The 16,926-nt window shown below is 40.9% G+C and overlaps 1 protein-coding gene across 21 annotated transcripts in view; it reads right to left on the bottom strand.

Annotated features, from left to right (window-relative positions):
- Positions 1-783: 783 nt before the first annotated feature.
- Positions 784-16,926, bottom strand: part of Adgb (androglobin) — a 144,406-nt gene continuing 128,263 nt past the window's right edge. For 15 of the 21 annotated variants that reach the window (XM_076552765.1, XM_076552767.1, XM_042262298.2 and 12 more), the window contains 6 exons: positions 14,173-14,352; positions 13,168-13,279; positions 10,605-10,958; positions 6,081-6,174; positions 5,243-5,426; positions 784-1,194 (listed from right to left, as the gene is read on the bottom strand). In XM_076552765.1, the coding sequence (XP_076408880.1) occupies positions 1,009-1,194; positions 5,243-5,426; positions 6,081-6,174; positions 10,605-10,958; positions 13,168-13,279; positions 14,173-14,352 (1,110 nt within the window). In that variant the 3' untranslated portion in view covers positions 784-1,008. Of the gene's footprint in view, positions 1,195-5,242; positions 5,427-6,080; positions 6,175-10,604; positions 10,959-11,712; positions 11,964-13,167; positions 13,280-14,172; positions 14,353-16,926 lie in introns of those variants that run through there. The other 6 variants (XM_076552775.1, XM_042262303.2, XM_076552776.1 and 3 more) reach the window with 3 other exon arrangements.

The raw sequence follows: 16,926 nt of genomic DNA, 5'->3' as shown, positions 1-16,926 counted from the left end.
AAAAACTTATGTCTCTGTAGATACCCTGCATCCTGTTAGCCATTAGTAACCTCATGCTTATAGTTCAGCCAGTAACTTCAAAGAACTACCTCACCCCTAGGCCCCTCTTCCAATCCCAAGATATGTAACTCTCTGCATGTAAACCTTTCCTATATAAACCCCTTGAAGTGAGAGCTCAGGGCATCCTCCTCCACCCGCTATGTCAAGTGTTGGACAGGGACAAAGCCCGGGCTTGCTTTGTTATTAAAAAAATCTCTGTGTGCTTGCATCAGAGATCGGCTCTGTGGTAGTCTTGCTTGGTGATCTTGAGACCAGGACACAACAATGCCATATTCTGGCCCCTGAAGTCAGGACACATACACACAAACACATATAAACATAATTAAAAGTAAAAATATTTAAAATTCAGAACTGGGAAGATGTCTCAGTGGGTCCAAAACAGTGGCCACAAGAGTCTATGACTTAAAATTCCCTGTAACATATGTATAATGCCAGGTCTATGAGCACATCTGCAATCCTAGTGTTCCTATGGTGAGATGGGAGGTGGATACAGAATTGTCTTACCTGGAAGCTTGTGGGCCAGCAAGCCTGGAGTACAGTAGCAGAAACTAGATACCATGCTCAAACAAGGTGGAAGGGGAGACAGACCCCCAAAAGTGTTTCTGACCCCTAAATGCATGCCAAAGGGTGCGCGCGCGCGCATGCACGCGGACACACACACACACATACACACTATGCACACATAAATCTATTTTAGTGCAAGAAATTCAAAGTGTAACACAATTTTATTTACAATCTAAACTTTATTTTTAGCAATTTTAGTGAAATTAGAACATCTGAGACACTAATACCTTCAATTCTTTTCTAAGAAAACCAACACATTAACATTAAAATGTAGAAACCATGAGTGGGGAACATCTTCTCTCGTCTAATATTTTATCAAAAGGCAAAATAACAGTGCCTCCAACACTTTCCCTCTACAGAAGAAGGTGCCATGGGGCCTCTCAGTCATTTTTTCTTTCCTTTCTTCTTCTTCTGTGAGTCAGAAACTGGAGACTTTTTCTCTGTCTCTGCCTTCATTGCAGCCTCCTGAGCTGCCAAAGCTTCCAGCCTTAGGCGCTCCGCCTCCAGCAGCTTGCTTCTGTATTCTTCCCGGACTTCAAGGATCTTCTGTCGGGATTCATCTACAGAGTCCTATTCAAAAACAACCCAAGCCAATTAGCCTCCCTGATAATGATGCAGAAGCAGCAAGACGAGAAATACTTTCCCTTTCCTCGTGCTAACACATTGATGGAGAAACTCACTGAGGATGGGAGCTAGGCTTGTCCTTGGACATTTAGGAATACACAGGCTTTTAATTGTGACACAAGGCAAGTGAGATTTTAATGTGGAATGAATGGCGAAGGAAACATCAGTGGGAGAAAAATAGAAAGGTAGAGAAATTGGTAGAGATTTTGGTAGTGGGACTTTGTTTTAAATGAGTTCAGGATCAATCTTTCCCTCACACAGCAAATGTGCTCAAGAGATTACTAGTTCCTCCCCTGTACTTCTGACGAGCTATATTGGGGCTGTGCTGCAGACCTTCTGAATAACCAATCCTAGACCACTATCTTTCTTTCATTCTTAGGATGGTAGATAACAGCATTGATCTAGAACACCAGTCATCCACACGTAGCTACATTCAAGATCAGTTCTTGATACTGTTCCTACTCAACGGCCTCTTCCGCCGTCACCAGACCTCTCTTGGCTCACTGGATATCACATTATTAACTTATCCTCCATCTCACTAGCTGGTCCATTCCAGGACCCCTTGCTGGTTTCTCATCTCCTTCCTCTCTGAATGTGGAGGAGGCCTCACTATTGTTTACTGCTTCAAACCCAATACAGTGGGATAATAAGGATTAATGGACTGATGCTGGTGTAAAGAGATCTTTCTAGAAATGCCAGCTTTCTCTTCATGCTGAATTGTTTGAGAGTTTTTCCCCCAACATTTCTGCAACTAACATGGTTTTACTGAGGGGCTAGTGTAGCTGGATGTCAGAATCAGATTTCACAATGAGTTTGATGATATAAAACTACTATAACTACCATAAAATTGGATCCCTAGAGTATACTGCATTGGCATAAGATGACATCTCTGGCACATTGGAAAGAGAAATGAGCAAGACACAAACATCTTAAGGATGTGCATAAAGTCAGTTGAATATATGCCAGTCAACTTTTGAGGGTTTTTGGAAGAGTTATTTTCTCATATTTGATAAGAGATGTATTACTCTTGGGTTTCTGTTAAAATGGCTTCAGTCAAAATGAAGATGTTTATTTGTACCCCATAGTTGAATGACTAGGCTCTGAATTCAGGGTCCTAGTTAATATTTCTTCTCTACATCACACTCATCTAGTTCATTAGCTTGGCTTCTAAACACAGAAAGTAAGGCCAATGACCTTGAAATTCCCTATTTCTGATATTGTATTATGTTATATTAAATCTGTGCAATTTAACAATCATTCATTGATTGTGATTCATTTATCAAACACAATTCCCATTGTTCCCTTTCAAGTATAAGAACAAACCAGAACAAAGGCCTTCTTTATACATACTCTGTTCTCTAGGAGAGATGGATTTAAAATGGATTCATATTTTATTATTAAGTCTGTATTATACTTTCTTGTTAAACAGTAAGGAAGTACATATATCGGAAAATAACTTTAAAATGTCAAAATTAGGCATGATCATGCCATTAGTGCAATCCATAAAATATTTCCCCATTCTCTCTCAGGCTCAAGGTAACATTGCCCTCTGTATTATATTGCTAGAACTACTGTAACAAAGTAACAGCAACCAGGTTCCTTAAGTAACAGAATTGCATTGCTTCATAGCTCTGTATGTTGGACATTCAACCAACTTTGACTCCATTTTTGAAGCTGTGGGTGACCATGTGATTTGCTTTAACTAATGAAATTTGAGTGGCAAGAATGTGCTATTTCTGGATAGAAGCCTGCCACGCTCAGCTCAATGTGGTCCCTTCTACTGTCATAATAGTCACAGGAGAGTTTCTGCATATGATCTCTTTCAGCCTCACTCAGTATCTTAATAAACATAAGAAAGACGTACTGAACTGCATTAGATATGTGCCTAGGATGAGAAATGCCAGGGCTTTGTGCACTGAAGCCTCTGGAACAAAGCTGACTATTGCCTGTTTTGTTTTAAATAAAGTGTTGTTTATTTGATGTATTCCCATTTAGTTAAGTATTATCTTTATGTGTTAATATTGGTAGGACAAAGTAACTAGAAACAGTGTATGTGCTGGACAAACCACCAAAGAACCCGCAGAGACAAAAATGTCACCCCCTTTTATAGAAAACAAGTTTGTCAGATCCTGCCTTAGTCACTGAAATGGTGCGGTTGTTTGTTACACCAAAATAAAACAATTTATCCTGAATGGCAGCTGTCCAGCTGCTAAGGACAGACCATATCAAAGGATGGAAAAAATAGAAGTAGCTAGCGAGATCAATGAGGGATCTGCAGAAAGACCCTGACCGGAAACAATGATGGTCTGCACTGGGGTCCTGGATGCAGAGACAGTGGAGGCAATTGAGCTTCTGAGGGATTCTCAAAGGAGACTAAGTGGATTTTGATAATGGATCACTGGTGAAGAGTAACAGGCAGGACTGTCTCAAAGGTTTCTGCTCTGAACAAGAGCAATTGTGATTGTCACTTTCTAAGATGAAGATAATGGTGAAGTAACATGCTCGTCCTGAAATGAGGAGGAAGGCTAAAATTGCTACAATTAATATTGGAGAGGTTTTGTTTGAAGTGCCTATCGAACAAAACAAAAAGAGACATCTAACTAGCATATTCCTCCACATCAGTAAGCGATACTGTGTGATCCAGTATCATCATGGCTAAAATACTTAAAAGTTCTATAATTCTCAGTTCTGTGTGTGTGTGTGTGTGCGCGCGTGCACACACACACATACACATGCACATATATATGTATCTGTGTGTATGAGTATGCGTAGCATGTGTGTCTGTACGTCAGTGTAGTGTCTGTGTCTATGTCTATGTGAGCATATTTGAGTGTATTTGTGTGTATGTATGAATGTTAGGGGAGAGAGAAGAAAGCAACAAATCTCTATCATTACAGATGGAAGTCGTACTTATACATTTACTCCATCTTTCCATTTCCATCATAGTCTCCCACTGCAAGGAAAGCTTTTCTTTGGACCATGTCTACGCTGAGCCTCTCTGCACTGCTGCAGATGTGCGTGGGTAGCGGGAGGATAATGGCCACCCACCGTGAAAAGTTGGGGTTTTGATGTGTGACTTTTAAAGAGGACTTAACCAAAAAAGCCTAATTGTCTTCCTCCCATCCCATCTTTGCTTTGTGACATCCACAGTGCCAACCTGCTGGGCCTGTGGGGCATGCGAAGATGCTGTAAGCAAACCGGTAGAGTCTAAGGCATGTTCCCACAGCCAGCATCGGGTCTGCCTGTCCCAACTCGGATAATGTAATTCTCACCCCATCATTTTATACATTCACAAATAGTTTCTCGTCTTCTCTCACATTCATTCCAGCTTAAGATAGATTTCTATTATGATGTTAGTGGGGTTTTAAGAGGGCGGTGAGTGAAAGGCGATATGTGCATGTATGTCCAGGCTTTCTGAGAGGTAGTGAACTTTTTAGAGTCAGGTATTAAGAATTCTTTCTACTGCCAGGGGCCCCCCCAAAGCAAATCAAGCTACACAATTGTCTCCCCATGCAGAGGGTCTAGTCCAGTCCCATGCAGGCTCCACAGCCATTGATCCAACTTTCATGAGTTCCCACTAGTTTGGTTTGTTCATCTCTGCAGGTTTCCCCATCATGATCCTGATGCACTCAGAATCTATCCCTGATGCATGAGTGGGCTTTTTGGAGCCCACGACCTATGATGGGACACCTCACGCATCCTTGAGGCAGGGGGAAGGGCTTGGACTTGCCTCTACTGGATGTGCCTCCCCATGGGAGGGAGGCCTTGCCTTCTTGTGGTAGGGAGTGGGGGTTGGGTTGGGGGGGGGAGGCTGGGGTGGGGTGGGAGGAAGGAAGAGGGGGATCTTTGGTGTGTAAAATGAATGAAAATATTTTCTTAATAAAAAAAAAAGGAAAAAAAAATAATTCTTTCTGCTCAGATGTATAACTCTGCTTTCGTTTTTTCTGTTACAAAGGAACTTCACGGCTGTGACCACAGGTACATCTAGACTCACCCGCATTTTCCCATACGTGTCTAGAACCTCATCCTTGAGCTTAAATCGCTCTTCCTGATCGATGTCTCTGATGCTAAGGATCCGGCACCTGTGCTGCCGGAACTGGTGGATTTCTTCCGCCTTCTGCATCGCTTGCTGCTTATTCAGTTCCTCTGTTTGCAGCACAGGCTCGTCACTTGTTTTCCTGGATGGAAAATGTCAGACGAAACAAGAAAATCATTCTTGAGAGCTTGAAAGTAAATGTTATTTCAGAGCGCAAAGTAATTTAGAATTGTGTTAACAGAGAGCTGGTCTGAATCAAACCAAACATGAGAGATGGTGGAATAAACACTCATTTTCTTTAAAAAATGGGTAGATACTATATACTGACTCATTGATATTTTAGAAAAATATTATGGAGACTATCAGTTAACTCAGATACATCATTCAATAAGGTGACTGTGAAACTGGTGTTCACACTATGAGTATTGTATGGGTTTTACTTTTAAATTTATCCATTTCATAAGAGTGATGACATTCTCAAACATATAAACATGCATGACAGGCTCTATTCATCCTGTTATTTAGTTCTGAAGAAAAATGCAACTTAATTAAATAATCATAGTGGGTAGTATTTGTTATTGTTGTTACAAAAGTCACTTAAATGAGTTGGTGATTAACGTAATAAAATATTTGCAAAATTAAAGATAAAAAATCATGCCACTCTAAAGACAAACAAAATGAAGGCATATTTAGCATTTAATTTTGACTTTTTGGTTACTTAGCAACTGCCCATTGGGGATATATCTAAGATTCTATGAACACACTTTCTATATTAATCACTTTTGCTAAAACTCACCGTACATAATGACTGAAGTCCACAAATTCTAGTGCTTTTCGAATGAGTCGTGGAGACATTTCCAAAACTGTCTGAGATCGTGAACGGGATAATGCTAGAAAGCAAAGAACACAGGCTTCCAGAAGTAAATAGCTAAATAGCTATTATAACTCCTGGTTGACAACAATGCTTTATGTTAAGAAACAACCTTGTACTTTTGTTAGGATTTTATTGAAATACACTTATGGATCTTATTTTATAGTTATCCTCTGGTGTAAGTTTGTCGATAGCTAAATGAAAGAGGGAAAAATGAGTACGCACCATTAGAACAGTAACTAATTCCTTCTTAATTACAGTTAAATGAGGGAGGGAAAAACAGCCTCTTTCAATTACAAAGTTTCATTGTAAGCAAATTAAATGATTCAAAATTTGAAGAGCTTGAAAAATGTCTGAAAATCATGCTGAGTACTTCAAGAGTTAGAATTTAATTGTACTTAAGACACAGTATTGTACCTTCCACTGGATTGAACAATGTATAAAATAAACACACTGAAGAGCAAATGAACAACTTTTACTACATGCACCCACAGGGAGTCACAAAAACAGATTTTATAAAGAATTTAAGTCTTTGGATAATAGTGACCTTTTGACTTTTCCAGACTACTATGTGTTTAAAATAAAAAGAAAGAATAGTTTTCATGTAAAACAAAAACAAAAAACCTACCTCATTTGTAGGATGCAATGCAATACTTTTAAAATAAATCTACTAGCATCTTTGATCATCATAAAAATCCAGTTTTAAGACATTTGCATAATTCAAATGAGGTTCCTGCCCTACTACAGTCAGCGTCCATTCCCGCCAGAAGCTCCAGGCAGCTATTAGTCTATATTGGTGAATACAGTTTTGTTTTCCTGGACATTGCCTATAAGCGGGAATGGGTTGGGTCACATGGTAAAATAATTACAGTTAACCTCTTAAGGGACTTTGAAATGATGGTAAGTTTTCATTTGTTTTTTTCTTTTGTTTGATGTGTTAACATGCATATCATGCATGTGTGGCGGGGGCGGGGAGTGGGGGGGCAGAAGACGGCTTTTGGGAGTCAGTTCTCACACCTTCCCCCTTGGTGAAGCAGGATTTCTCTTAATTCTGCTGCTGTACATCATACCAAGGCCAGCTGGCCAGTAAACTTCCAGCCCATTCTCCTATGTCTACCTCCCATCGCCAGGAGCATCAGGATGATAGATAAGTGGCACCACATCTGACTTTTTAATGTGGGAGTGAACTCAGGTTGTCAGGCTTACATGCAAGCAGGTACTTTATCCCACTAACCCAACACTAGCCCTCTACCTAAAGTGACTGTTATTAATATCATGATAAAAGTTGGAATTACAAAGAAAAAAATCTTTCCATTTCATTCTCTCTGTTTTCAATTCTTTTTTTCTAAGAGTAGTTTTCGATTCACGACAATACTGGACCTATTCTGTTTAACCCTTCACAAATACACACGTAACTTCTTCCATTGTTATTTCCCAGTGGCCATCGCCTCCCAAACACCATAGTTCACTTAAGAATTTACTCCAGGTCTTCCATATTGTATGGGTTTGGATGACTGTATGGAGCTGTGGATTGACGTATCATTGAGAGTTTATTCGCTGACCCACGCTCTAGGCACTGTTCCTTTTTCTCCCATGCGTAGTCCACTCAACTACTGTCCCTATTGATACCTTCCCAGGAAGTGACACTATTGTAATTGTGCAGTATGAAGTCACTCCTGATTGTTCCTTTACTTGCCTTGCCATTTCATGCTTCATGAAATAAGTCATTTCTCAAGTAAGGCAAAGGCCATATTGATACCAACTCCAATATTATGGACAGAAAAAAAAAGTCAAAAGAATTATCTTTAAGGTCTGAAGTAAGATGAGGATGTTTACTTTTTCATTCAACATAGTCTGGAAGGCCTTACCAGAGCAATTGCGTGAGAGGAAGGATAACAGATCTTACTGATATTAGAAAGAAACTAGTCATCACTGTTTACAGAAGAAATATACCTATATAGAGAGCTGCTAGAACTAGTAAATTCGGCCACCAGGCCTTCACCTTCATGCATGGATCCGTGAAACACTGTATGCATTGCTTAGTTATCACAGGACTGTTGAGTTTGGCTCAGCCTCCCTGCTTTCTTGTCCTTTGTTCTGTTAATGTGGCATATCCTACTTAATGATCTTTTGAACTATATTTACAAACTTGCTGTGCATACGACTTGATTATAGTGAAGAATATTTTTAATGTGCTATTAGATTTGGTTTGTCAGGGTTTTTAAAGATTTATTTTATTTTTTTAATTGTGTGTGTGTGTGTATGTGTGTGTGTATCTCTCTCTCTCTCTCTCTCTCTCTCTCTCTCTCTCTCTCTCTGTGTGTGTGTGTGTGTGTGTGTGTGTGTGTGTGTGTGTGTGTGTGTATAGGGGTAATCTTCACATGAGTGTGTATGTGCCCATGGAAGCCAGAAGAGAACATCAGATTCCCCTAGAACTGGAGTTATAAGTAGCTGTGAGCGGAAAGGCATGGGCTCCAGACACAAAACTCAGGTCCTTTGCAAGACCAGCAAGCACTCCTTAAGACCAACCCAACTCTCTGGCCCTGGTTTGTCAGGTTTTATGGATTTTTTTTTTCATCTAGCTTCATCAGTCTCATTTTTTATTGTTGTACCTGTCTGATTTGAAACCAGTGTAGTGTTAGCATGACACAATAAGTATGACAGTCTTAACTCATGCTGCTTGACACATATCTAATTCACTGCAACATGGAGGCTGCCTGGTCCCAAGATTTTCTTTAGTGGAGAATTTATTGCTGATTCAGCCTTGCATCTGTCTGTTAAGGTTTATACTTCATCATGCATGTTTTAAACTTTTTTATTTGTGTGTGTGTGTGTGTGTGTGTGTGTGTGTGTGTGTGTGTGTGTGTGTGTGTACAGAGAAGCAGACAGAATCAGAGATCAACAGATGTCTTGCACTACGGCTGTCCACCTTTTGGACACATGGTCTCTCACTGAACCTGTAGACTCACTGGCCACCGAACTCCGGGGATCCATATGTTTCCAAGCTGCCAGGTAAGTACCAGAGGTGCAGATCTGAACACTGGTTCTCATAGCCATAGCAAGCACTTTACCTCCTGAGCCATCCCCTAGCTCCTCATCATCCAGTCTCTGTAAGCTGTGTGTCCAGGAACTTGCCCATCTATTTAAGGTCTTTGCCGGCATATAGTTGCTCATAATAATCCCTAGCTACACTTTTGTATTTTTCTGTTGTTAATTTTAATGTCTTCCTTTCCACCTCCCTTTTTTACTTATTTGAGTCCTCCCCCTCTTTTTTAAAGGTTAGTGTAGCTATTCATTCATATTTTGATTTTTAGTCTCGAGTTCACATGTTTCTGTTCTGATTTTTATTTCTTTCCTTCTAAACTTGAGTTAGCTTTGTTCTTAGTTCTCTAGTTCTGTGAGCCTTAGAGAGGGTAGTGAGGTCACTTTTTGAAGGTGGTGTTCATCCCTATAGACTCCCCCCTTAGCCTTGGCCATGTCTTGAGGGTTTCACTATGCAATGCTACTGTTTTCATTTGTTTGAGAATAGTTTTTATAATACACTTTCGCATTTTCCACTATTTACGTCAGGTTGGTATTCATGAAAGCAGGACATAAAACATTTTCCTTACACAGCTCCATTTCCTCAGCCACCATTTACACTATTACTGGCATGTTGTTCGTGTGTCAGAAGCCAACGGTACAGCGTTCTAGTTACTTTTGTCAAACCAATTTAAAAATTCAAAAATACGATTCTGAATTCTTCAAACATATATCTAAGTGTCTGAATTACCTCCTGAGGTCATTTTCTCATAATCTAGGGGGTTACCTTTGACACCTATTTTAAGCCATCTGTTCTAGACTCGCATCCATTGGTCTTTGTCTTCAAGAAGATGTACCTATTTTTCCTTAATCACCCCTCCTTTTTTAGTTTGCTTTTTTCAGTGCTAAAAATTGAACTTAGGACTTCTTCGCATGTGCTAGGCAAGTGTTCAAAAACTAAGCTAAACCCCAACTCCTACTTTGGCTTAAGTTTTTTTTTTTTTTTTCGAGACAGGGTTTCTCTGTTTAGCTTTGTGCCTTTCCTGGAACTCACTTGGTAGCCCAGGCTGGCCTCGAACTCACAGAGATCCGCCTGGCTCTGCCTCCCAAGTGCTGGGATTAAAGGCGTGCGCCACCACTGCCCGGCTTGGCTTAAGTTTTTAAGGATGGTTTTTACTGGATAAAGAATTCTTAGTCAATAGTATTTTCTTCTAATTCCAGCCTTTACTATAGGACTTGTTGCAATAAAAGAACTCGAGATTAATATGCCAGGGGGCCATGCTATGTTACTAGCTGTAACAGATGCACATTCCCCCCCCCCCCAATTTTGGGAGCCCTTGTCTCAGGTGTGTGTTTGTTATAATCTGTGTCTACTGTTATTGCAAAGACAAGTGTATGTCTTACCTTACCAGCAAGATCAGAACTCACCAGCATTCTCCTTTAGCATACTCAGCTGCACACTCGGCAGTGGCGGCGGCGGCGGCGGCGGGGGCGGGGGCGGCGGGGGCGGTGGTGGCTCTTTTTCTTCCTTCCCCGCCACAGATATTTTGCTCTCGCTGCTTGTGGATTTTGCCAGATCCCTGATGCCCTTGGTCATCTGCCATTTCTTCCACAGGATATTTCCCGCTGCGGCTGATGGCACTTCTTTGACGTCTGCCTCTTTCCCCGTAGAATCTCTGCTTGTAGAATCTCTGCCTGTAGAATCTCTGCCTGTAGAATCTCGCCCTGCAGCATCTCTCCCTGCAGCATCTCTCCCTGCAGCATCTCTCCCTGCTACTTCTCCTAAAGCACAATGTACATGTTCCTGAAAAACAGGTAACCTGCACTCTGCAAAGTCACATGCAAACATATCTAGTGGGGCTTGCTCGTAGGAGCCCCGATTTGGAGGACACAATTACAAAGCTTTGCAGTGCCTAACCAGGGCATGGATACCCTGCAGCATCTGGGATGTCAAAGCATGGTATGGCTAGTATAATCATATGTGTACGGTGAGCCTGGAAGTCCCTTGGAATATGAAAGCCTCATATAATCAGAAGCTTTTAGAAACTGGGACAATATTGACAGAGGTGAGGTCTTTAAGTGTATAGGCAAGGCACTTCTCATTGGGAAGGGACTAGTGAGTCTTGACACTTAAGTTAAATTGTCTTAAATGCAGCTGAAAGGGGTTTTTACTTGTGAAGATGCTAAAGCTGAGAGGATTTTCCTTAGAAGTGATTCTAATAGTGACTCCTTGGCCATGAAAAAAACATAAAAACCAACCCAAAATTTCACGTGAGCCATGCATTAGTCTCCTATTTATTAATACACTGTAGGTGATCCACTTTGCACTATATTCTGATTTGAATAAAATGCAGGATTTGGGATGTGAATTGCTTGTGCCTCCATGTGAGCCTACTACAGTGGTACTTGGATCTAGTCAGGTATCAATGAGAAGACACATGGGTCAAAGGAGGGCCAGGTATGCATGCTTGCAGGGTCTCTTGTTTCTCAAGAACTTAGAAATATTATTGAGATTTTCTCCACCTTGGAAATCATAATATACATCAATGGGTTGGTATATAAATGTCAAATCAAATGTAGTTTGTCTTCTATATCTCTGGATTTTATATCCACAGATTCAGTCAACTAACTATTGATCAATAATTTGTTAGGACAGGGCTGGAGAAATGGCTCAGTGTTCAAGAGCACTGGGTGCTCTTCTAGAGGACCCGTATTTGATTCCCAGCACCCATATGGCAACTGTCCATAATGCTAATTTCAGGAGATTGAATGCTGTCTTCTGGCCTCCTTGAACACCAGACACACATGTGGTACATAAACATACATGCAGGAAAAAATACACATACACAATAACATAAACATTAATTAATTAATACAACATTTTAAAAACATATAGTTAAAGGATGACAAGACGCCCACAGGGGTAAAGTAATGCTTGCTATGTAAGTCTAGTGATCTGAGTTCAACTCCTGGAGTCCATGTAAAGGAGAACACTGACTCCATAAAGTGGTCCATCCTCTTATGTGTACCGTGGCAACCATCCTTACAGCATGCACATGCACATAGCATAATAAATACTAAATAACTTGAAATATATAGTTTAAAATGTTATTCTGTTATTTACTACAGTTAGTTCTATGTTAGTTTTATTTGTAATGAACATACATATACTTGTTTGCCTTTATAGTTTCTAAATGATATAGTATTAATAACTACTTAGAAAGCACTTAGATTGAATTATGATTATAAGAAATATAATGATAATTTAAAACATGCAGGAGAATGTGCATAAATTCAATGCAAAGACATCACCATTTCCTAGAAGCGTCTAGAACACCTGTACATTTTGGTATACATCATAGGTCTTGGAAATGACAAGCTTCGAACACTAGGGTCAGCTCTAATTTAAGAAATGTAAGTTGCCAAGCCATGGCAGTCATTCTATATAAGTAGTTATCTTCATTATGACTATTCTTTTATTACTACTTATTTTATTATTCTTATTTGTATTCTTATAAAGAAGGTACCAAATTTACAGTAGTAGGCTTGCTTCCAATTCCCCGTGGCTACTATCGCATTGAGTAACAATCTCATTTCATCTTTTTCTTATCTTTTTTCCATTCCAAGACAGGACCTCCTGTAGCCCAGACTGGCCCTGAATCCCCTATGTAGCTGAGGATGGACATGAACTTCTGAGCCTCCTGCCTCTACCTCCCAAATGCTGGGATTACAGGTGTGTGCTACTATACCATATTCTTCCACTTTTCTTAAGTAAGGAAAGTCACCTCCGCTTATGTGTGGAGAATGGGCAAGTGAGTCTTAGATGAGAAAATACGGACACGTAAGTGGCTTGATAATTTAAAGACCATTCACGTCCTGATGTGAAGCCGGGTGGCCTTTCACAATCCTGAGGACCAGAAATTCTGAAATAATTCCTTGTCGCTAATGAGGCCCCACCAAATGCCTGAGCAGCTGGGTGGCCTCCACTGACCTTCTTCTGAGGGTTTAATTTGGCTCTGGGTTGAAGAAAAAGTCTCTTGGACAGGGATGTCAATTGGCTTCTTAATGAACTGGTTGAGGTACTTCAGACGGGCCTGTGAAGCCTGGAAGACAGATGTCAGCCTTATGAGCTTGCTGAAAAGCAGCAGGTGGTATGGACTAAAGCAAGCCAAAAGTGGAAGATGAAAAGGGAACACAAAGAAGGTGGCTTTGACCAGACCCATTCATTACCTAGAAGAAAATTCTGAACCCTCTGTGATTTTGATGGTTTGTAGATTATGGCAGAGAACCAGGAAAAGGAAGGGCGGGCCCCACTATGCTAAGCTAATATACACAGCATGTTACCTTATATCCAATTGTTTCTGAATCATTTTTCATCTGCCCCAGTTACCCTGAATTAGGCCAAGGAACACCACAGGTAAAATAACTGTTGGACTATAAGGCTGCTGTTTTCAGCCAGTGGGTTGCTACCACTTCGACAACCCTCTATCTCCAAGAATATTTACATTATGGTTCATAACAGTAGCAAAATTACAGTTAGAAAGTAGCAACAAAAATAATTTCATGGTGTGGGGGGTCACCACATGAGGAAGGAACCCTACTAAGTAGGGTCACAGGGCTGGGAAGGTTGAGAGCCACTTCATGGTGGAAAGCTGGGACAGATATTTAAATGCCACAAGGGGGCAGCACATACTTTTTATTCTAAAGCTGTTCATGTAGGAAAACATGCGTTAAACATTTGCATGCTCTCTTACTTGAGGCTTTTCAGGGTACATGTGAATCCAGCCCTGCATAGCTATGTAAAAAAAAAAAAGGGGGGGATCGGGGGTACGTTTCATAGTTTTGGCATACCACATGTCACAATTTGGCTAGAATCTGATATGATCCCAGCTCTCACACCTAAAGGAAATCCTGTGCGGCTTTACCCACAGGGCTCATCTCTCAGACCACATCTACCAAGGAAGAGTGAGAAAGAACAGCCTTTCAGGCAGGTGACCTTGATAGCCCTCCCCGGCTCAGTTGTCTCCCAAGCTTGCTTCATGGCTCGTATTTCATCTGATCGGTCTGTGTCTTTTTTCACGTCAACATAGTCTGAGTCGCTGTGTTCAGATACCAGCCTCAAAACCCAGTAGGGTTTGTTTGGATCTTCTTGCTGAGAGTGAACAGTGGGTATTGGCTAGGGGGGAAAGAAAGTTTTAAAAATGAATGCTTTTCGCTCCTCGAAAGGTTCTAGGTTTCACTCCCTAAACGGTGATTTCATTGTTAGGTACTTACCTTGGAGAAATCAAACCCTAATTTACACAAGACTTGTGTAAGAATGCTCAATATTCTTTTTCACAGCAGCAATAGCAAACAAAATAAACAAGTGTAAAAGTTGATCAGCTGGTGAATGGACAACTTATAGCATGTTCCTATGTCGGGTGCCGAACACTGAATAAAAATAAATGTCTGTTGTACACCAGCATGTGGAAGAATCCTACAGGCATGTATTTTAGTAAAACGAGTAAGTTAAACACAAAGTAGTTGAGCTTGTGTGAGGCATTTGTTTGAATTCTGTGACAGGCGAACGTAGCATGATGACAGAAAGTGGGCTGTGAGTTCCCCGGGGCTTTGAGGTGGGTATGATAGAAGGCCAGCAGTAAGTTCCTACACTAGTCTACAGTCTTTACCTTGAGTTACACAGTGTAGACACTTGTGGAAGTCAATGCATTGTACATTTAGGAGTTGGGCCTTGGGAGCTGTGGCTGTGTCTCAGTAGATGAAGTGTACGTGCTTTGGAAGTGTGAACAATGGAGTTCAGAACCCCAGAGCTCCAGTGCTGACTGTTCACAGCAGCCCACTTGGAATTCCAGTGTTCAGAAGGTAAAGATGGGCTCCCCAGAGCACACTGGTTGGCCAGGCTAGCCATGTCAATGCGTTCCAGGTTCAGCCGAGGGCCTTGTCTCAGTGAATATAGTGGAAAGTGATTGAAGAAGGCTCCCAACATCAATCCTGGGCTTCTACAGGCACATGCTCACACGAACCTACACATATGTGCACACACAGACACACAGTCATGCATAGCACATGCACATGAGAGAAAGAAAAACAAGTGTTTATGCCCATCACTTTATAAAATCTTGACTTAAAGCCGGGTGGTGGTGGCACACGCCTGTAATCCCAGCACTTGGAAGGCAGAGGCAGGTGGATCTCTGTGAGTTCGAGGCCAGCCTGGGCTACAGAGTGAGTTCCAGGAAAGGTGCAAAGCTACAAAGAGAAACCCTGTCTCGAAAAACCAAAAAAAAAAATCTTGACTTAAAATTATACACAGTAAAGTCTAAATTAGGCTGATGGGTGTTGTAGTCTGTTTTTTCTATGGATGTGAAAAATGTCATAACTGAATGCAACTTGGAATAGAAAGAGTTTATTTCAGATTGTATTTTGAGGTCCACCCCTGAAAGGAAATCAGGACAGTAGCTCAAGCATGAACTGAAGCAAAAACCACGGAAGAAAGCTGCTTGCTGGCTTATTCCCCTGGCTCATGCACAGCTAGCTTTCACACATAGCCCAGCCTCACCTACCTAGGGACCATGCTGCCCACTGTGGGCTGGACCCTGTATCAAACATCAAAGAAGATTTCTCACTGACATGGCCACAAGCCAATCTGATACAATTATTCAGCTGACTTTCCAAGTAACTCTAAGATGTATCAGCTTGAAAACAAAAACTAGCCAGTGAAGTGTGTAAGGGTGCTTGCTCTGAGTTTCATTCCTAGGGCATCTATGGTAGAGGGAGAAAACTGGCTCCCACAGTTTGTCCTCTGGCCTCTATATGTGCACCATGGTACCTATGAGTATGTGTACATGCACACAACACATACACACACATTGTCTAAAATTTTTTATATAAAGTCTAAATTATACATCATGGTCATTCATGATGTCTTCTAGAACTGTGAGCAAGACACTTGATCATTTCTGGCTCTGAATGCACTTGCTACAGACTCACTCTAGAAGTGAGCAGTACTTCAAGGTCTATAGAACCAGTTGCAAGGACTTCAGAGGGCAGAAATGGATTTTGACTTTTATATATGAGAAGTTCAATCCTGAACAACCAGAGAGGGAGAAAGACCCTTATTACCCAAGTAACCTTTCCGACAATTTCTTTCCTAGAGTCTCCATTTAATATGTTGGCATGTATGTTTTCTTGTTAATGTGATAAATGCCATGGCCAAAAGCAACTTGGAAAAGGAAGGGTCTTCACAGTTAACTAATTTTCAGTCATGAGGCTCAGGAAGTGGGATCTTCCAGGACCCCACTAGGCAAGTTAAGTGTTAAAACTGGTGTGGTTACAGAATACATCACAGAAGATCAAGTGTGTATCCATCTGAAATAATGTAATTGAGGAAGAGGAGAGGGAAACAGCCATTAAATAAGTTTTCATTTAAAATTTTGTTTCATTATTACCCTTGCTTTCTACATGATTCTCTTAGTTTTTTAATGAGAACTGAGTCTCAGAAGGAAATTTCTCTTACTTTTAGAGCCTAGAGTTTTAGCTTTACTCTTTGAATAGCTCCAAAAGTGAGTTGGTACAGAACTTTTCCAGTGTCAAACTTTGACTAAGAGAGAACTGTCAAGGTGCTAAAAGGCAGATCTATGGATAGAGTCAAACTTGCTTACTTCATGGTGCTCTCAAGGGAACAATACAGCTAAGAAATAGAATCCTTCAAATGTTAAGTGGACAAGATTTCTCACTTCTGGAGTCTGGGATG

Source organism: Peromyscus maniculatus, chromosome 16, assembly GCF_049852395.1.
Source record: "Peromyscus maniculatus bairdii isolate BWxNUB_F1_BW_parent chromosome 16, HU_Pman_BW_mat_3.1, whole genome shotgun sequence".
Taxonomy (NCBI): Eukaryota; Metazoa; Chordata; class Mammalia; order Rodentia; family Cricetidae; genus Peromyscus; species Peromyscus maniculatus.
This window is presented reverse-complemented; position numbering and strand designations above follow the sequence as displayed.